General features: G+C 56.9%; 1 protein-coding gene and 1 non-coding gene across 2 annotated transcripts; both read right to left on the bottom strand.

Moving 5' to 3' along the window:
- Positions 1-2,302: 2,302 nt before the first annotated feature.
- On the bottom strand, positions 2,303-10,833 carry SLC6A8 (solute carrier family 6 member 8). Its single transcript, XM_040265491.1, has 13 exons — positions 10,524-10,833; positions 8,870-9,001; positions 7,762-8,011; positions 7,223-7,355; positions 6,352-6,486; positions 6,142-6,245; positions 5,928-6,052; positions 5,229-5,341; positions 4,966-5,103; positions 4,774-4,876; positions 4,586-4,686; positions 4,324-4,494; positions 2,303-3,769 (listed from the first exon to the last, which is right to left on the bottom strand). The coding sequence occupies exons 1-13, from the start codon at positions 10,783-10,785 to the stop codon at positions 3,629-3,631; spliced, it is 1,908 nt and encodes a 635-aa protein (XP_040121425.1). The 5' UTR covers positions 10,786-10,833; the 3' UTR covers positions 2,303-3,628.
- Positions 10,834-15,558: 4,725 nt separating this feature from the next.
- Positions 15,559-15,686, bottom strand: LOC120882689. The gene has a single exon (XR_005725550.1). It is a non-coding gene; the product is annotated as a small nucleolar RNA SNORA57 (small nucleolar RNA).
- Between the last annotated feature and the right edge of the window lie 5,097 nt (positions 15,687-20,783).

The following is a 20,783-nucleotide window of genomic DNA, read 5'->3' as shown; positions in this document are numbered from 1 at the left end:
TTGCCTGGTGGCAGGTGGCCTGGAGGCCATTTGGCAAGAGGTGACAAGGATGTGAGCCAAGGCACGGCCATGGCTAGAGGAATGGAGATGTGAAGGAGCTGGTGTGACTCAGGGTCGGAAGATCCCCTGGAGGAGGAAATGGCAACCCACTCCAGTATTCTGGCCTGGAAACTCCCCCAGACAGAGGAGCCTGGTGGGCTACAGTCCATGGGGTCCCAAAGAGGCAGACACGACAGCACATGCAGGGTGTGGAGTGGCAAGGGTTGAGTTGGAGGGTGCGAGGGCCTTTTTGGGAAAGCCACACTGGTGGCGCTGACCCACCAGCGCACAGGCTTCTTGGGGTTGTGGGCGTGGTGAGAGCAGAAGCTTGTAGGATGAGGAGCCTTTCAGAGAAGGGTGGGACAAGGGTTGGGTTGGCAGGCCAGGCATTGGCACTGCAGGGGCTGGGCCACCATCTCGCCAGGGAGGCGCCTCCGCCAGCCGAGGCTCCAGAGGCCCAGCTTGACTTGGGGTGGGGCCTACTCAGCTGATATTCCTCCCCAGGCTCCAGTGACCTACACCCTGTCCAGATTCTCCTTGATGACCACCACAGCGTTTGCTTATGACTGGCACAAGCCAGAGCCCACCCCTGGCTGTCTAGTTGAGAGCTCAGGTCCTCCCCTCACTAAGGGGTCGCTGCCTGGCTAAACAGGGGGAATGGCCTGTGAGGGACTGAAGAGGAGCCAGTTTTCCATTTTCTCTGAAGGGCCACCCCATCCCTTCTGCCCAGGCTGGCATTCAGAGCACGCAGCCGGTACCCTACCTTGATGCCCACCCCGGGAAGGCCCGCCTCAGCTGATAAGCAGACTGGCCCTGGCCACCCATATGTCTGTGTCTCACCCCACCCTCCCTCCTGTTACTCTGGATGGATCCTGAATGGATTTCCTTGGTCCACTTCTTCCCGGCCCCTCCTCTGAAACCTCATGCCAAAGCGTGTGTAGTCTCAAACTTCCCCCAGAATCATTTTCAGGATGGCAGTTGAATGGCAAAAAGTCCATTTCCGTCGTGTGCAGCCATCCCCATTGCGCATCTCCTGAACTGTTCCCGCTCTCCAAACAGACACTGTCCCTGTTGAACACTAACTTCCCCCTCCCCCCACTTTCTGTTGGAATTGACCTCGGAGAGGTCAAGTCACACAGGATGTGTCTTCCAGCTGCTTTCTACCACGTGTCATGTCCCAGAGGTTCATCCATCTTGTCAGAATTTCCCTCATTTTTCAGGATGGAGCTCCTTTTCTTTGTTCCTCTCTGCAGAGACTTGGGTTGTTTCCACCCCTTAATGCCATCCTGATTAGGTTTTTGCATTTCCTCTTCGCCCAGATTTCTCTTGTCCTGTGTGATCGTATCACCAAAGCTCTGACAGAGCCCATCACCCCCTCCTCCCTGACACCTGGAGGGGATGGTGGGCCCTCACATGTGTGTTCTGGGTGGTGGAGGGGTGTCCCAACTTTGCTGACTCTGCAGCCAGTTCCCCCTCTGCTCTGCCGTGTCCAGAGTGTCCCAGGGCCGCAGGGCTCGGTGCCTGGGCCAGGGCTCCCTCTCCAGCTGCCCAGCGACTCATCCAGGCTCAGGGCCATCTTTATGTAATGAGAACTTCCAAAGTTCTGTCTACAGGGCAGACTTTCTAGAACTTTAAACTCCTTGTCTAGACATTTCTACTTGGTAGATAACACTCTCTCCTCTGAACCTCCTTGTCTCCCTAGTGCAGGGCCTGGCAACACCACTCTTCTTGGGGTCCCAGCCATCCACAAACCTGTTGGTTGTTCAGCTGCCAAGTTGTGTGCAACTCTTTGCAACCCTATGGACTGCAGCATGTCCATGGGGTCAGTGATGTCATCCAACCATCTCATCCTCCATCACCCCTTTCTCCTGCCCTCCATCTTTCCCAGCATCAGGGCCTTTTCCAGTTAGTCAGCTCTTCGCATCAGGTGCAGGTAGGTCACTAACCTAGTGACTGCACCTGCTAGTGCCCTGGTCCTGCCCAGTGACCAACCTTCCCCAGGGCCCTACCTGCTCTCGGAGGAGCACCCTTGAGAAGCTACAGAGCCCGGACTTGACACCCACCTACCCTGCTTGGTGTGTTCCTTTTTAGTTGCCCTTGGTCCCCATGTATGTCAGCTCCCTACACTGTTCCTGGAACTGTGCCAAGCGTACAGACCTTAGAACCAACACTTGTCCAGGGAAGCCACTCAAGGTGGGGAGGGCTCATACCCCTTCATCCCCTGACTGCCCCCCCCCCCAACACCTTACAAGCAGGAGCCAGCTTTGGAAAATGATGTCTTTATTGCTGTTTGCAGTGGCTTTTAGCACAGTAAGGGCGTCCCCACTGGACCCTGGCCCTCCCCCAGCCCCACCCATCCAGCCCATGTCAGGGTGTGAGGGAAGCCCCTCAAGGGCCCCTTCAGGACTAGACATGACACACAGGGTTCAGTGAACCTGCCACATGGAGGATTTGAGACATGGACAGGGTATCAGCCTGAAGCTCTCAGGTGGGAGCCATATCTAGGCTGGTGCCCACCTTGGGTCCCTGCAGTGGTGGTGCCCATCCCAGAGGGCAGGGTGGGGCCAGCCTGAGCAGGCCAGGTGGGAAGCCCCGGGCCCCCATGGTGATGCACCGGCCAACCCCCTCAACTTGTGGGGACACCCAGTGAGTCTCCCCCCCCCCCACCTTGCACTTTTCCACTGGTCTGGGGCTGGGGACTGCACATGCATACCCACACGACGGACTTGCACACTTGATAGCTTGAAGCTTCTGTTTTGCCTATGAAAATTAGATCTAGAAATTCACACTCCTTGGCTGGGGGGCAGAGGTATAAGAGGGGCTGAAAGGGATGGGGCATGGCAAGGAGAGGGACATTGGGGTGTTTCTCTTAGAAATATACAAGCAGAAATCTCTCAAGTTTTTATAAAATGTGCAAAATACAAGCCTCATTTGCCCACAGGCACAACTTACACCTGGTATTCACCATTGCTAAGAGAAGAGATCTATACCCTACGTACTCACACACATGTGCACTCATACACAAGCTCACACAATTGATATTGGTGGCAATTGGCGCAGGAACCGAAGGTCCCATTGCTGGCTGGCTCTCTAAGCGTCTAGATTGGGGATGGGGAGAGGGGTCTAGCCCAGCTTAAGTATCTGCCTTGGTTCTGCAGCTGTGCCCCCCACCTTCCCCCTCTGCTCTCCAATCCTGGGCCCCACACTGCCACCTCTGGGGTGGGGGCCACCCAAGGGTGTGTCGGGCAGAACCTGGAGAGGCAGGCAGGGAGCAGTGGGCTGAGGTTAGACTGCAGCGGGTACTAGCGGTGGGGGCTGGGGGATGCTGGGGAGCAGTGTGTGCACCAGCTTGGTTATGGGGGTGGGGAGGCATCTATTTTTGGTGGGTTGTGGTATTTTTTTGGTGTTTTATTAAAAATGGAAAAAAAAAAGTTGAGTTATAAGCACTCTGGTGCTTCCTCCCCTCCCCCCACCCCAGGCAGGCAGACCCCCGTTTAGTGGCAGGGAAAGGTAAGCCCCCTGGGAGGGTGGGGGGTGCTAAAGCAGGAGTGGTATGGCTACAAGAGGGGGAGCTGGTGCCGGGGGCCCGTCACATGACGCTCTCCACCACCACCACCTTGCTGCTCTCAGACACTGGGGTCAGGGTGGTCAGGCCCCTGACATCCGAGTCTTGAGCTCTGTATTCCAGGTGGTGGAGGCCCCAGATGGGCTGCGTCAGGTGCTGCCAGCGCTGTGGGAGAGAGGGGGGCACCTTGAGTGCCTGGGGAGGGGCCCCCGCTCACCCTGGGCCTCTGGCCACTTCCCGCCACCTGCCACCAACTTGGAGCCCCAGACCAGCCCTCCTGGGGTCGCTGGCCAGGCTGCGACACCTGCACTAGGGAAACCAGGTTCAGGGGAGGGTCGAGTGAGTGAGTGCAGTCACTCAGTTGACTGCGACCCCATGGACTGTCGCCCACCAGGTTCCTCCGTCCATGGGATTTTTCCAGGCAAGGGTACTGGAGTGGGCGGCCATTTCCTTCTCCAGGGGGATCTTCCCAACCCAGGGATCAAACCTGGGTCTCCCACATGGCAGGCAGACGCTTTACCGTCTGAGCTACCAGGGAAGGCAGTGGAGGGTTGAGTGGCTGTAAAAACAGAGGCTGGGGACAGGTCTCTCATGACCTGAGGCCCTGGAGGGCCCACTTCTCTTCCACCTATACCCCATCGAGGGCACCCCAGGCACCCTGGAGGTCCTGTCTGGACCCAAGGGGGGGCCATGGATGGAGGGGAGCATGGGGCACTGACCTCAGCCATGGTCCCCTTGGCCCTGAGGAGGCAGCCCAGGAGGTGGAGGGGCACACATAGCATGGAGGAGAGTGCAAAGGCCCAGCCCACGGCCTCGCCCCACCACGGGTACACGTAGGTATTGTTGTAGACCAGCGGCTCGTGGTAGACCATGTTGAAGATGAAGATGCCCTATGGGTGAGAGAAGCTTGGCACTCATCCCCAGCAGCCACGGCTAGCTGGCCCCTGGGTGCCCTGCACCCTGCCCGGCCTTCTCCCTTACCATGCACACCAGTGGGGTGAAGAAAGACCAGCACCATTTCATCCAGGGGCAAGGTCGGTACCCGATCATGCAGGCCACGTCGTCCATGAAGCGATCAGCTCCTGCAGAGACAGGGCGGGCCAGAGCTCGAGACGCCCACCACTGCCCCTGACTGCCCCAGCCTGGCTCGCCTGTTGACCCCGACCTACCGTACACCCAGGCGACCACCACACACTCCCAGAAGGCCTGCCAGAGCAGCGTGGTGCCACTGGCTGAGTAGTAGTCAAACAGCTGGAAGACATACATCCCGCCCTGTGGAGGGGGTTGGGTCAGGGGGGCCGGCAGCTGGCCGCCTGCAAGGAGGGGTAGGGGTGGGCAGCCCACGTCCCACTTGCACTCACATCAGTCACCATGGAGAGGTCGATGACAAAGCAGATGGTGCAGCAGAGGGCCACGGAGATCTCCCTTTGGAACCGGAAGTAGTAGGAGGCTGGGAGGAGGTCCAGCAGGCCAGTGATGAAGCCTTCAACACCTACAAACTGTAGCCGGGCAACTCAGGCCGGGCCCCTCCCCTGCCCACCCACTGTCTCCTGGTGCCCAGGGTGCCCTACGCCCACGACCACCCCCCATCACACACCTCTTAGGCCCATAACCCCTTGCAAACCTGGCTGTCGAGACCAAGCAGCAACAGCATGAAGAAGAACAGGGCTGCCCAGAGCGGAGCCACGGGCATCAGTGTGACGGCCCGTGGATAGGCAATGAAAGCCAGGCCAGGCCCTGAGGGAGAAGGTGCGGGGTGTGGACATCCAGAGCCCCCCACCCACATCTTGTCCCTCACCCCACCCTGCCCCCCAGCACCAGGGTAATGAACTATGGCAGGGTACCCTGTGGACAGAGGCCTTCCCACTTGTGGCAAAGTATCACCAGGCCACTCCCACCCCTGTGTGTGGGCCATGTCAGGGACCATGATGGCAGGTTCCCGCAGGCCCTTGGTAGACTGCACCTGCAACGGGGATGTCTGGCTCAGCCTTTGGGGCCTGGGTTCCAGCAGCCATTGCAGTCACAGGTCCCCACGGACCCAGAAAAGGCCCCCCTTTCCCTGGGCAACACTCTGGCAAGGAGGACACACCCCAAGGCCCCTGGAGAGACACAGATGGGGGCTTGGGGCTCCAGCCCTGAGCTGGAGGCACAGCTGTGCCTCCCAGTTGCTCAGTCAGGCCTCCTCCTGGCCCACGCTGATGGGACAAATTGAGTTGGACTTTTTCCCATTTCTCACAATGGCTATTTGCGTGTGTTCATATCCGTCGTCCAGCTGCGGCTCCAGAAGCCCGGCTGGGGCTTGGTGGGGCTGGGGGGTCTTTACCTGATTCTGCTACCTTGGAGATGTGCACGCCCTGTTCTGTGGCCATGAAGCCCAGGATGGAGAACACCACGAAGCCTGCAAAGAAGCTGGTCCCGCTGTTGATGAGGGCAAGTATGATGGCATCCCTGTGGACAGGGGACACACAGGCTGTTGAGACTGCCTGCCGCCCACAGGTGGGTAGGGCAGGGCAGGGGCGGCTGGCTTCAGTGCCTACTTGTAGCAGTTGTTGTTGAAGCGATTGTAGCTGCCCAGGGCAGTGAGAGCCCCCAAGCCGATGGCATAAGAGAAGAAGATCTGTGTCCCTGCGTCAATCCATACCTGGAGGTGAGCCAGGGAAGAGAAGGTGTGGGAAGCCCTGCTGGGGTGCCTGTCCCCCGCGTGTCCCCCCACCACCACCGTGTCCCCTCCCTTTGCTCTCCCTCACCTGAGGGGATGCCAGCTTTGACCAGTCAGGCTTGAGATAGTAGATGATGCCATCCAAAGCGCCAGGTAGCAGCACTCCGCGCACCAGCAGCACAACGAGGACCACATAGGGGAATGTAGCGGTGAAATACACGATCTGGGGGGGTCGGGCTGCTCAGAGGGGGGTCCTGCTGGGAAGGCCGCAGTACCCCCCATGCTGGCCACTCAAACCACCGTCCCCTACCCTGCCTTCTAGTCAGAGCCATGGCTCCCAAAGGAGGCTGTGCTCAGCTGGGGTACTGGCAGCCCCAAAGCAAGCAAGGTTAGCTGCAGGGAGGGGGGACAGGGTCAGGTCCCATGCTCCCTGGTCCCCTGACTCTAGGTAATGTGCTCGCAAGGTCCTTGGGATTAGAACTCAGACCGCCAGAGACAGGTAAGAGTGAGATTACACCGAAGGTGTCTGCCTCCCGAGCAGGTCCACCTGCTCAGCACACTGTCTTATTTTGTGTCTGTTCAGTGGTCCCCCCAGCCGGACAGTGGGCCCCTGAAGGAGTGATGTGTCCAGGCTCCCTGCTGGGGCCCTCTAGGCCACACACCAGGGGATAGAAACAGGCAGTAGACCAGGTCTACCCACACCCTAAAACTGACCAGAACCCTAAACGTAAGCCGGAATTGACAGAAACTGGGAGGGTGGGAAGGTGGGACAGGGATGCCCCACCCCCAGGGAAGGGGCAGCCACTGCCAGGGCCTCTCCCCCTCCACTGGGTGGGGCTCAGGGGCCGGATTGAAGTACAACCCCTGATGCAGTCACCTCCCGTGGTAGCAGTGGTCCCTGGCAGCTGCACCCCACGCCCAGGCAGTGGTGCCCAGCCCCGGGGTCTCCCTGGCTGTACCTTGCCTGTTGACTTGACCCCCTTCCAGACACAGAAATAGACCAGCACCCAGCAGGTCAGCAGACACAGGGTCACCTCCCAGTTGAGGGCCCCCGGCACCTCCAGCCCTCCAGAGAGCCGCAAGACTTTGTTCCTGGAGAAGGAAAGCCCATGAGAGTTGTGCCTGCAGAGGCCAAGAGACTGGGGTTGTCCTGGGTAGCATTGCTCTGGCAGCTTTTGAGTCTAGCTGGTCCCACCGGTGCTTCTGGGAGGCCTGGTTTAAGTTCCCAGCCTGGGGTCCCTGCAGTCTGTGTGCCTGGACCCCCAGGCGGCCCAGCACCATGCCATCCCCAGTGGGCCCAACAGCAGTTCCTGCTTCCCTCCCCAGGCAGGCAGGCACAGCCTGCTCTGCATCCCTGGTCGCATGCCTCCAGGGTGGGGCCCGGGACACACCCATGTGCATGTACCTGTGCGCACATGCACATACACACATGTGCACACACAAGCTGCATGCAGGAGGCAAGACAGACTAGGCCTGGCTCCGAGGTACTTTGACTCACTCCCAGAACTCGATGACTGGGGACCGGCGGTCGGCAAGCTGGTCACATGTGAGGTTGGCCATGGTGGCATTGGCACAGTCTTCGTGGCGGAAGATCTCCACACAATCGGGAGTGTTCCACGTGTGGCCACATGTGGCCCAGGGCAGCGTGGTGGTAAAGGACTTCACCAGATAATAGAAGCCCCAGGCCAGCACCATGATGTAATAGGTGTTGCAGTAGAAGACGATCACCATGGAGGCATAGCCCAGGCCTGGGGAGCAGGGGAGAGTCTCTATCCAGGCTCATCCCTGGCCAGCCCCCCATTGCTCCCACAATCTGCTGACCGGGCCGTGCTGGTGGTCCCTGCTGGGCCCCTAACATCCTGCTCCCCACATCTCCTGACTTTGACCCCCCTCAGTGCAACCAGACCCTTCTGTTGCTGTCCACCCAGACCCCTCCAAGCCCCCAACTTTCCTTGTACAAGCGCCCCATGCCAGGCAGACCTCTCAATCTGTGGCCAAAAATCAGGCCCCGTTTCTCCCCTAGCCCCCTGCTTCCTCCCCAGCCCTCGGACAAGCACACATCCCAGCATGAGAGGCAAGTCCTGTTTCCCTAGTCTCACACCTGTCATCCCCTGAGTCTCACTGCCAGCATGATGGGAAGGAAGGGCAAGCCTTCACCTGTTTCCTGCCCCTCCCAACAGCAACCTCCCATACTCAGCAGCTGGGGGGTTTTCTGGGGACCTGGGGCGGGGTGGGAGACAGTCACCCTCTCAGGGGCAACCTCAGCCAGTCACTTCATGAGTCTGTGCCATAGTCGAGGGTCAGCTCCTTTGGCTTTTCCTGCCATTGTGTCTCACACCCAGCCACCCTCCTTCCAGCCCCAAAGGTGCTGGGCAGGGCTTTCTCGCCCGGTGGGGATGGGGAGAGGTCCATCCTCCAATCGAGTCTCTGCCCCCACCAGGGTCACCCAGGTAGGTGGTCTTCAAATCCTTGCAGCTTGGGGGCCACATGCCAAGCCTGGTGCTCAGACAGGATGAGGTTTTCTGTAGTGGGTACCATCTTTGTCCCAGGGGTGGAGAAAGGCAGAGGTCCACAGGGGTCACACAGGGGCTGCCAGAGCTGCTCACCTTTGAACAGGGGGCAGATATTCCAGACGTTGATGCTGCCGGCCTTCATGAACTGGCCCAGCGAGATCTCCAAGAAGAAGATGGGGATTCCTCCAATCAGGGCAATCAGGACGTAGGGAATAAGGAACACACCTGAGGAACAAAGCTGGAGGTGGGCACTTGCACAGGGTTGCCCCTTGGCCAGGCAGGGGACCTGACCAGAACTGCACAGGTGCGGAAAGACAGCCCAGGGCCTTCCCAAGCCCTGGGGGGTGGGTGGAGCCCCACCTTCAGGCTCCGCCCAGGCCATGATAACTTCCCACTGAGTGAATCAGTATAAGGGGTGGCCGCTGACTCAGAAGCCCAAGGTGAATAGTCTTGGGGGGGGGCGGGCATCGAGCAGAACCCCATTTCCTTCTGGTTTCCTGAGAGCCCCTTTTCCCTATAGGGCTTTGGCCCCTACTCACCGAGGGTGAGCTAACTAATGGTCATGGCATAGACACGCACTTGTGGATACAAGCCACCCCTTGAGCCACAGTTTGCTGGGCGGCAGAGGAAGGAACTGTGAGGGCATGAATGAGTGTGCATGCTCATGCCTGTTGGCTGTGGTTGGCACTCGGGCCTGGGGACCCGCTGGGCTTGGGTAAGGGAAGGGAGCCTCTTGCCCGCACATCTGAAGGCCCAGGAAGAAGGTGGGTGGGTGGAGTTGTCTACCAGTGAGCAGAGAGCAGGGTATCTGAAAGGGTTGCTAAGGACAGGAAGTGACCAAGTTGGGGGAGCCTGGCAGGTACAACAAGACAGGAGCGCCCAGGATGGGGGTGGAGGACCCCTCCCCTCCAGGTCCTCGACCCTTGCCCCAGCTCACCAGGCAACTACTCAAAAGGCTAAGCTTTGGCTGCTGCTTGGCTGGGCCCGCGGTCTCCGCATCCTCCTGCTGTGACCTTGGGCCAAGGCCTTTGCTCTGAGCCTCAGTTTCCCGCCCGCCGCCTTGTCCCTGCGGCTTTTCCCACCACCCCCCTGGGGCTGCTTTGCAGTCACAGGACACACGCGTGCCCATCGCTGTTGCTAAGCTGGGCTGGGGCGGGCAGGCATGGGGTGTGCATGCAGTGTGTCCAGCAATGGCGCCAGGCGGCCCGGGCTGCCGGCTTCCCAAGCCTGGCTCCGGCACCCAGTGTTCCAGGCCCAGGCTCGAGGGGAGGAGAGGGGAGGGGAGGGGAGGCAAGAGGAAGAGAGAGAAGGGAAGGGAGGGGAAGGCAGGGGGAGGGACAGAGTGGCCCATTGTGTGTGTGTTCGTGTGTGCACACGTGGGGGGCCGGCACAATGTGCCACTTGTGTGCCTGATCGGAGGGGGCATCCAGGGCTCCTCACCTCTGGAGGCCTCCCCCCAGGCGGGAGGCCTCGCCCGGCCACCTCAGTGGCGAGTCACTTGCGGGTGGTGGTGCTGGGGTGGGGGGCGGACACAGCTCGAGGCTTCCTTCGCAGGCCCCCTCCCCCACCACGTTGCCAGGCACATGACCGGCCAGGGGGGTGGCCGCGCGGCTGGGCCACCGAGCGGCGACGGCGGGCAAGGGGCGGCCCCCCGGTCCTTCCCCTCCCTCGCCGCCCCGGGGGCCTCTCCACCCCCTGGACTTCGCCCTGCTGCCCCGGTGGGGCTAGGGAGGGGCCCGGCGCTCACCTCCGCCGTTCTTGTAGCACAGGTAGGGGAAGCGCCACACGTTGCCCAGGCCCACGGCGAAGCCCACGCACGACATGATGAAGTCCATCTGGCGCGTCCAGGTCTCGCGCGGCGGAACGGCCAGGAGGCTGCCGGGCGCCCCCAGGGCCGCGGGGCCGTCGCCCTTGGCCGAGGCTCCGTCGGGCCCGGGCGCGATTAGGGGGCCCTTCTTCTCCTCGCCGGACACGCTGTAGATGCCGTTCTCCGCGCTCTTGTTGGCCATGGCCGGGGGCACGGCGGCCCGCGGGGGCGGGCGGGCAGACAGGCGCGGGGTCGCCAGCGGCGCAGGGGGGGATAAAGGCCCCGAAGGCGCGGGCCCGCCGGGGGCCGAGGACGGCCGGACCGGGGAGTCGGGGCGGCGGGCGGGAGGCGGGCGGGGTGCGGGACAGCGGGGGCGGCGCGGTCAGAAGCAGTCCACGAAGCACTTGAAAGTGAGCCTAAAGAATCTCATGTGTGTCGGGGGCCCGGGGGCTCGCGGGCGGCGGCGGGGCCCGATCGGGCGGCGGCGACGGCTCCCGAGGCTCCTGCCCGCAGCTCCCGCGGCGGCGGCGGCGGCAGTTGCTCGCCCGGCCTGAGGCTTAGCCTAGCCGGGGCGCGGGCGGCATCCGCAGCCCCCTGTCTGCAAGCGGCGGCCGGAGCAGGAGCAGGAGCAGGAGCAGGAGCCTGCGGCCCGCACCTCCCGCGCGCTCCCCCCCTCCCCCCCGCTGCGGCCCGGCCCGGCCCGGCGCGGCTGCCCGACTCGCCTGCGGCTCCCGCGTCTGCGGCGGCCTAGGCGTTCGCCCCTCCTTCTCAGCGGCGGCGGCGGCGGCGGCAGCGGCTTTAGCCGCTCTCCGGGCCGCAGCGAGCTCAGCGACTCACCACCGCGTTCTGATCTCGCCTCTCCTCTTTGGCCGGACTACTGGCCGCTTATGAACCGTCTCCAGGGTGACGTCACTCTCGCCCCGCCCCCCTCGGACGGGCCTCGCCCCTCCCCCTCCCGGCGCCCGCCCCCCCGCCCTGGTCACTCCGCCCACCTCCTCCCGCCCTTCTCCAGAGCCAGAGACTCGGCTCCCGCTGGAGGCCGCCCGCTACCTGGGGCGCCCGCCAGCGCCTCCTTCCCGGGGCCCAGCCGCCCCTGATCCCGGGTTCCTCCGAGCCCGGAGCACCGTCCAGCCACCTCACTTGCCCTTCCCGCTTCGAGGCCAGCCGCTGGCCCGGCTACCTTCTCGGACATCCTGGGGCGCCCCCCGCCCCAATCTCCTTCTTGCAGCCTGGCCCATCTCTGAGTCCCAGCCGAGGTTGGGTACCAAGGCCTCCAGCTTCCGGGCCCCGTGACAGCACCTCAGGGGTGCAGGCTGCTTCTACCTGCTGAAGCACTGGGCCCAGAGAGCCCCCTCAGAAAGGCTGTGGTGGCGTTGTGGGGGTCTGTCTCCAGGCGTGCTGAGGGGCTTTGCCGAGACCCTGTCTCCTGCCCTTGGGCCCCCCACACCCCCCAGGGAGACAGCCTTGGTCTGTCAGTGTCCCGGTTGTCGGAGTGACAGCGCTCGCTGACTCTCCTGAACAGGCCGAGGGAAGCCTGACTGGCCGATGGACAAGGCCGCACTTTTTCACCCAAGTGGACTGTGGGAAGGATTCCTGCGGCCCCTCCACGTGCCCGACCTGCAGGAGACTGTGGCACTATAGGGTAAGGGTGCCCTCTGGTGCTTGGCAGGTGCACGGACCCTCCCCCAAAGGCCTCCGCTCCACGCTTTTCTCTCCCCAGGGATCAGCAGGACCCAGGTTGTTCAGCTGCTTCCCCAGCAGCCCTTGAGCCGCCTGTTTGGAATTTTCCAGGACTGAGAGCAGCCCCAGGAGGGGGCAAGGAGGGGTCATCATCATGGCTGCAGATGCGCGCTGTGCCCACCCCCAACGCCCTGTCCCCAGTCCCAGGCTCCCCTGAGCGTGCCACCCTGCAGTCCCCAGATGGCTCATCCCGTTAAGCTAAACCCTCAGCCTTCCGGGCGGCTTTAGGAAGAAAAGCAGTTCCGGTCCGAGCCAGCTTGAGCTTGTTAGGTGAGGGAGGGGCAGCATCTCCAGCCGAGCTCGCTCGGGGAGCCTTGACTGGCCGCTGGGGAAGACGGGCAGGGTCTCAGGGCTCAGGCTGGGGGCGGGGCCTGGAGCTCAGGGAACCCCCCTTCCCAAGGTGACGAGGGTCCCCTGACTCCTCAGAAGCCCCGATCTGGAGCTCTGGCCCAGCCTCAGAGTGAAGCAGCTTGGGAGACAGACAACTGAGGAATATGGGACCCAAAGATGGCCTGAGGAAGCCAGGGGCCAATCAAGCACAGGCACCCCCAGACACGTTGGAGAGAGCAAGAGTATCTAAGCAAAGCAGGCAGAGGGGAAGGGGCAGAACGCCATTTGCAGGCCGGGTGGGGTGATGCCTCTGAGGGGAGGCGTCAGCTGTGGCGGGGACCTGGGTGACGTGACTGCTGGGACAAGTTCAGGAATGGTGAGGTCCTGGCTGGGGCAAGGAGCCTCCAGAATGTAACAACTTGCTTGTTCTGAGGAGGTTGGCAGGGAGAGGGATCGCAGGGCTGGAGGAGGATACAGTGAACTGCTGGCACTTTCTGAGGAGGACACAGTATGAAAAGAGCAGAGCCAAGAGTGGGGACCCCCTGTGACTTTGCCGGGAGGGCAGGGGACATGTGTCAAGGCCAGTGGCAGGATGGGAGGGAGCTGTCACCTGCCTCGATCATGGTGGGGTCAGAGGCTTCTCAGGGAGAGGTGACTGGGTCCCAGAGAACTCTCAAGGGTGAGCTGGCTGCGAAAAATGGCTCCAGCTCCTTCAGGGACCACCTCCAGCCACTCGGAGCTGGGGTGTCCGCATTCAGGGGCTGCAACAGGCTGGTTCCAGTGGTTCCTGACACCACCTCCCGCCTCCCGGGACCCCACGTGGACCCCTTCTGTGGCCCACACTTCTCTCAGTGGCACAAATCTGACCAGGCCCTCCCCACATGTCCTCTCCTGTGGTTTCCTTGCACCAAAGATCCACCTAACATTCATGGAGCTGGCCCACAGGCCACAACCCAGGGTGCTTCTTCCTTGCCTACCACCTTCTGGTCCTGCAGGGTTCAGGTCAGCTGCTATCTGGCCCAGGAAGCTGGAAAGGAGGCTGAGGGGGGCCTTGACCCACACCCACACCCACACAGCCTTCCACGTCCAACTGAGGTGAACTGGCCTTCGGAGACACATGGAGTTCATGGACTGGTCCTCTGGTGTGTGGACCCCAGCAGCCCATGGGAGTGCCCCAGTGGACAGGGAGGTCTCCAGTGTTTGAACACAGGCAGAGGGGTTTCCAACCCTCGGTGGGGTCTCAGGGCTTTGCCAGCACGTCCCTCTGCTGCAGCAGAACCTCAGCTGAAAGCCAGGAGGCTGTCCTCCACTGGGCTCAGGTATTGATGGCCCTTCCAGTCAGTTCAGTCACTCAGTCGTGTCCAACTTTTTGCGACCCCATGGACTGCAGCACACCAGGCCTCCCTGTCCTCCCTGTTCCCGGAGCCTGCTCAAACTCATGCTCATCAAGTCAGTGATGCCATCCAACCATCTCATCCTCTATCACCCCCTTCTCCACCTGCCTTCAATCTTTCCCAGCATCAAGGTCTTTTCCAGTGAGTCAGTTCTTCACATCAGGTGGCCAAAGTATTGGAGCTTCAGCTTCAGCATCAGTCTTTCCAATGAATATTCAGGACTACTTTCCTTTAAGATTGACTGGTTGGATCTCCTTTCAGTCCAAGGGGCTCTCAAAAGCCTTCTCCAACATCACAGTTTAAAAAGATCAGTTTTTCGGTGCTCAGTCTTCTTTGTGGTCCAACTCTCACATCCGTTTGTGACTACTGGAAAAACCATAGCTTTGACTAGACGGACCTTTGTTGGCGAAGTTATGTCTCTGCTTTTTAATATGCTCTCTAGGTTGGTCATAGCTTTTCTTCCAAGGAGCAAGTGTCTTTTCATTTCATGGCTGCAGTTACCATCTGCAGTGATTTTGGAGCTCCCCAAAATAAAGTCTCTCACTATTTCCATTGTTTCCCCATCTGTTTCCCATGAAGTGATGGGACTGGATGCCATGATCTTTGTTTTTTGAATGTTGAGTTTTAAGCCAGCTTTTTCACTCTCCTCTTTCACCTTCATCAAGAGGCTCTTTAGTTCTTCATCACTTTCTGCCATAAGGTTGGCCCTTCAAGGTGGGTTCCCAATCACTCCTCCCCTGTGAGATGCAAAGCATTCCCCAGGCAGAAGCCACAATTAGACTGTGGGTGAGAGGGAGGAGGTTAAGAGGAAGGGGAGGGGAGGAGGGGAGAACTGGAAAGAGGGAAGGCCAGCCCAGAGGGCTCCCATTGTCCAGGGAGGCCTTGGAATTCGGGCTGGGGATTGGACCCAGTGCTGGTTGCAACTGGGGTCTTCGGAGTAGTGGGTTGAGTGGGAGGGCACCCTGCCCTGGGGTAACTGGTTATACCAAGAGGGTCTCGCAGCTGGAGACAGGGTGGGGGCAGGTTGGGGGCTCCCCATCTTTGGAGGCTGGCAGGCACAGGAAGCTTTGGAGTTAGAATTAGCTGGGAACAAAGGAAAAACTGGAGTCTACCTTGAAGGGCTTTGTGCTTCCAGCCACTGGGAAGGGGAAGAAAGGTGCAGGCTGCCTGGTGGGCTGGGGGGAGGGCCACCCAAAAGGCTGGAAGCCTGCAGAGGCAGATGGTGGACAACCTACCCCTCCCCAGCCCGCACAGCACACTGGTTCAACAGCTGTGCTCATCCACACAGACCTCCCCCAACAGGATTTTTAAAATTGGTTACTGTGTTGTAAATGAACTGTCTTTTTATCAGAAGAGCTTTAGAGGCACAGACCAACAGCGGAGCTAATATTGAGAATTCCCACCCCCACTCCCAGCTTCCTCTGTTACTAACACTCTCCGTTGTGTGCTCCCATTGTTACAATAATCAACCAATGCTCTACATTGTCACCCACTGAGGTCCAGTTTTCCACCTTTGTCCTGGTGCCTGAAGCTGCCGGTACCGAAGACATGATGCCAAGAAACCCAGGGCCCTTTCCCTCTGCCTCTGTACGTTATGCAACCCGGGACCACATGCCCGATCCCTGCCAAGAAAGGGAAGGTTCCAGTCCACGGTCATATTCATATTTCCTCTTGTCTTTTTTCTGCCCCAGGATCCCATACTGCATTGGCGTCCCGTCTTCTTTGGTTCCTCTGGGCTGTGACAGTCCTCATTTTTGGTGTCCTGGAGGAGGTCCTGGAGGACTCCTTGGAGTTTTTCTGGTTTTCATGTCTTGAGATGACAGGGGGATGGTTATTGAGAGGAGGCCTGTGGAAGTAAAGTGCTGTTCTCATCACACCCCAGCAGGACACCATGTTTTCCACATGACTCCCACTGTCAGTGTTGACCTCGGTCACCTGGCTGAGGTCATGGTAGTTCAACAGATGTCCCTGTTTTCATCCTGTCCTCTTGGGAATGAAGTCACTGTGCATGGCCCACCCTTGATGAGTGGTGGTTATGCTCCCGAGATAGGAAGAAAGGGGCCAAGGCACAATCCTTACAGAATGACACACCCATTGAGAAAAGCAGGATATGACAGAAACTGGTTAAAACTGATTATGTCCAAGATGGTAGAAAATTCTACTTTCCGTAGACCTTGAGCCCCAATGTAATGCATTAACATACTAAATGACACACCCACAGGTGACAAGACAGTTCACAGGCTGACCATAAAAGGCCAAAAAGAGGGCGATGGCCTAGTTCTTGTCAGTCTCCACCCCTTCTCCAAAATAGTTGGGATAATCCTCCCCCTAGGTAGCCTATGAAGCTACCCATCCCCTAAAAACTAAGCACCTATATTTCAGGCCCACTGTCGCCTCTGAGACACACTGCATTCTGCCTTTCGAGTGTGTTGTTTGTTGCTTAGTCGCCAAGTTGTGCCCCAGGCTTTGCAACCCCAAGGACTGTAGCCCACCAGGCTCCTCTGTCCATGAGATTGTCCAGACAAGAATAGTGGAGTGGTTTGCCATTCCCTCCTCCAAGGGATCTTCCCAATCCAAGGATCGAACATAGTTTCCTGCATTGGCAGGTGGATTCTTTACCACTGAGCCACCAGGAAAGCTAAGGAGTATGTTTCTCTCTGTAAACCTGCTTTCACTTTACTCTGGCTCACTCTTGGATTCTTTCCTATACAGAGCCAAGGACCCTCACCTGAGAGCTGGGCATGACTATGCTCTTATGGCCCATTTTCCTGCACCATCTTTCCTGATGGTGGGACCTCAAAGGGCATAATCTCAGTCCATCTGTTGGGCTGTGGCTCTCCTCTGTGGAGGGTGGCTGGGACTCATCCCAAGCCAGGTAGATTCAAGTAGCCTCTCAGGTGGTGGCTGACACCACCTGTGGAATCTAGCAGAGACCGGTTCTCTGGCCATGAAGGAACCTGAGGCTTTTGTCCTTTCATCTTTATCATTCTCCCCTATTGCTCTATCTCTTAGGACTTGAAAAGATTCACCAAGAGAACCATGCAGACATCCTAATTACAGGGGCAAATAGGGGGTAAGCTAAAAAGTTCGTTCTTTTTTTCCCTAAGCTAGTTCTAGTAACAGTTGTCTTTAACTTCATTCAAAACGATGCTCTTAGATTCTTTGATGACAGCTGTCATATCAGTGAGCATTTTTTAAAAAGCATCAAAATTGGTAAACGGTTGTGTAACCATTTTAATATTGAAGATGGAAGAAAAACAGCAGAATTTTCAACATATTATGCTGTATTATTTCAACAAAGGTAAAAAGGCAACTGAAATGCAAAAAAAAAAAAAAGATTTGTGCTGTAACTGATTGAATGTGTGGAAAGTGGTTTGTGAAGTTTCATGCTGGAAATTTGTCACTGGACAATGCTCCTTGGTTGGGGAGACCAGCTGAAGTTGATAGTGATCAAACTGAGACCTTAACTGAGAACAATTAACTTTACATTATGCACGAGATAGACGACATATTCAAAATATCCAAATCAAGCATTGAAAATCACCTGCACCAACTTGGTTATGTTAGTCACTTTGATGTTTGGGTTTCACATAAATTAAGGGGGCAGGGGGTTGGGGGGGAACCAAACTGTGACAGGGAATGGAAAGTGGATACTATACAATATTGTGGAATGGAAGAGATTGTGGGCCCCGTGAAATGAACCACCACCAACCACACCAAAAGCTGGTGTTTATCCAGAGAAGATGATGTTGCATATATGGTGGGATTGGAAGGGAGTCCTCTATTATAAGCTCCTCCGGAAAACCAAACAATTAATTCCAAGTACTGCTCCCAATTAGACCAACTGAAGTCAACAGCAAACACAATCTTCCATCAGGAGACTACAAGATCACATGTTTCTTTGATGACCAGGCAAAAACTGTTACAGCCTGGCTGGGAAGTTCTGATTCATCCACTATATTCACCAGACAGCCCACCTTTGGATTTCCATTTATTTCGGTGTTTACAAAATTCTCTTCGTGGAAAATATTTCAATTCCCTGGAAGACTGTAAAAGGAACCAGAAATAGTTCTTTGCTCAAAAAGCCAAACTGTTTTGGCAAGATGGAATTATGAAAGTGCCTGAAAAATGGTGGCTCAGATGGTGAAGCGTCTGTTTACAATGTGGGAGACCCGGGTTCAATCCCTGGGTCAGGAAGATCCACTGGAGAAGGAAATGGTCACCCACTCCAGTATTCTTGGCTGGAAAATCCCATAGACAGAGGAGCCTGGTAGGCTACAGTCCACAGGGTTGCAAAGAGTCAGACACAACTGATTGACTTCACTTTTTCTTTCTTTATTGGGAAAAAATGGTGACTATATTGTTCAATAAAGTTCATGGTGAAAATGAAAAATATGTCTTTTATTTTGACTTTAAAGCCCAAGGAACTTTTTTTGGCCAACCCACTCACTGGTGACTCGGTTCCCCTCTATGGCTCCTTGGGCCTGACTCCAGCTCCATACTGGATAACAGTGTCAGTCTGGTTCTGAGATGCCAGAACTGTGGTGAAGAACAATTTGGGGGACTCTCTGAAGCTTCCTCAAGGTTTGCAGCTTGGCTCCCCATGAGGGCTGTTGGGACTAAGGCCCTCGTAGCCCCTCCAAGCAGAAGTTGCAGGTGAGCACCTCCTTCTTGAGGGTCATAGTCCCTTCCCACTCTAGGAAGTGCACCTTCCTAGTCCCACCCAATCTTCCTCTTGATTTCAACCCCCTCACTGATGGTGTCACCGAAATGAGGGCTGTGTTCCCCACTCACATCTCTTAAGGGAGCCCGGATACCCCTCAGCGGAAGCTGTGAGTGAGCACCTTCTCAGGGGGCTTAGGAATCTCTCCTGGGAATGGTCGTGGTTGGACACCTTCCCTCCTATCTTGGATATTGCTTATGTCCTCCTTGTCTCCTGACTTCTTGGCCTTTCTCCTGATCCTTGAACCTCTTAGCCAGCTTTCCCAGCAGATGGGTGTTGCCTCTTTTACTTCTGAGGAGAGGGAGGCTCTTCTCCATCTCAAGGTCCATATCCTGAGGGGAACTTCAGCCTTGAGTTGTTATCACTGCCTGGTGGGTACAAACCAGCCCTACCCTTCAATTCTATTTGTTTCTCTTTTGTGGCAGTGATAAAGATAATCTCTAGTTGACTCAGAGCCTAGGTCTCCCTCCTCCTTCTCTGAAGGACTTAGGCCCTGGGACTCTGGTGGGTTTCCCCCCCCACACTAATCCAAGAGGCCTCCTCAGGCTAACCAACCTGGAACATTTGGGGTGCTCAACAGGGAACCCATGGTTGCCTTTGCCAAACAGACCCTTTCTCTCATGGCTGGACAGCCACAATCCCAGTTTTCCATGCTTAATTAAACACCTTTTCTGCCAAATCCCCAGAGTCAGGGACTGTCAGGGATCAGGCCAATTATACTGTCCCCTAAATTGCCATCAATGAATAGCAAGGAGACATAAGAAGACCTTCTTAAATGAACAGTGCAAAGAAATAGAGGAAAACAACAGGATGGAAAAGACTAGAGATCTCTTCAAGAAAGTTTGAGATATCAGGGGAGTATTTCCTGCAATAGTGGATACGATAAGGACAGAAATGGCAAGGACCTAACAGAAACGGAAGAGATTAAGACAAAAAAAACCAAAAAGATTAAGAAGAGGTGGCAAGAATACAAAGAAAAGTGAAAGCGAAGTCGCTCAGTTGTGTCCAACTCCTTGAGACCCCACAGACTGTAGCCCTCCAGGCTCCTCTGTCCATGGGATTCTGCAGGCAAGAACACTGGAGTGGGTTGCCATTTCCTTCTCCAGGGGATCTTCCCGACCTAGGGATCAAACCCTGATCTCCAGCATTGCAGGTAGACTCTTTACCATCTGAACCACCAGGGAAGTCCACAGAAGAGCTATACAAAAAAGATCTTAATGACCTAGATAACCACAATGGTGTGGTCACTTACCTAGAGCCAGACATCTTGGAGTGAGAAGTCAAGTGGGCCTTAGGAAGCATTACTACCAACAAAGTTAGTGGAGGTGATGGAATCCCAGCTGAGCTATTTCAAATCTTAAAAGATGATGCTGTTAAAGTGCTGCACTCAATATGCCAGCCAATTTGGAAAACTCAGCAGTGACTACAGGACTGGAAAAGGTCAGCTTTCATTCCAAGCCCAAGGAAGGCAATGTCAAAGATTGTTCAAACTACAGTACGGTTGTGCTCATTTCACATGCTAGCAAGGTAATGCTCAAAATCCTTCAAGCTAGGCTTCAATAACACATGAACCAAGAACTTTCAGATGTACAAGCTGGATTTAGAAAAGGCAGAGAAACCACAGATTAAATTGGCAACATCCGTTGGATCATAGAGAAAGCAAAGCAATTCCAGAAAAACATCTTCTGCTTCATTGACCATGCTAAAGCTTTTGACTGTTTGAGTCACAACAAATTGTGGAAAATTCTTCAAGAAATGGGAATACCAGACCACTTTACCTGTCTCTTGAGAAATCTGTATGCAGGCCAAGAAGCAACAGTTAGAATTGGACATGGAACAATGGACTTTAGTTCAAAATTGGGAAAGGAATACGTCAAGGCTGTATATTGTCACCCTGCTTATTTAACTTATATGCAGAGTACACCACATGAAATGCTGTGGTGGCTGAAGCACAAGCTGGAATCAAGATTGCCTGGAGAAATATCAATAACTTCAGACATGCAGATGACACCA

The sequence above is a fragment of the Oryx dammah genome, unplaced genomic scaffold (genome assembly GCF_014754425.2).
Source record: "Oryx dammah isolate SB20612 unplaced genomic scaffold, SCBI_Odam_1.1 HiC_scaffold_23, whole genome shotgun sequence".
Classification (NCBI taxonomy): Eukaryota; Metazoa; Chordata; class Mammalia; order Artiodactyla; family Bovidae; genus Oryx; species Oryx dammah.
Note: the sequence above shows the minus strand (reverse complement) of the source record. Positions and strands in the feature narration are given on the sequence as shown.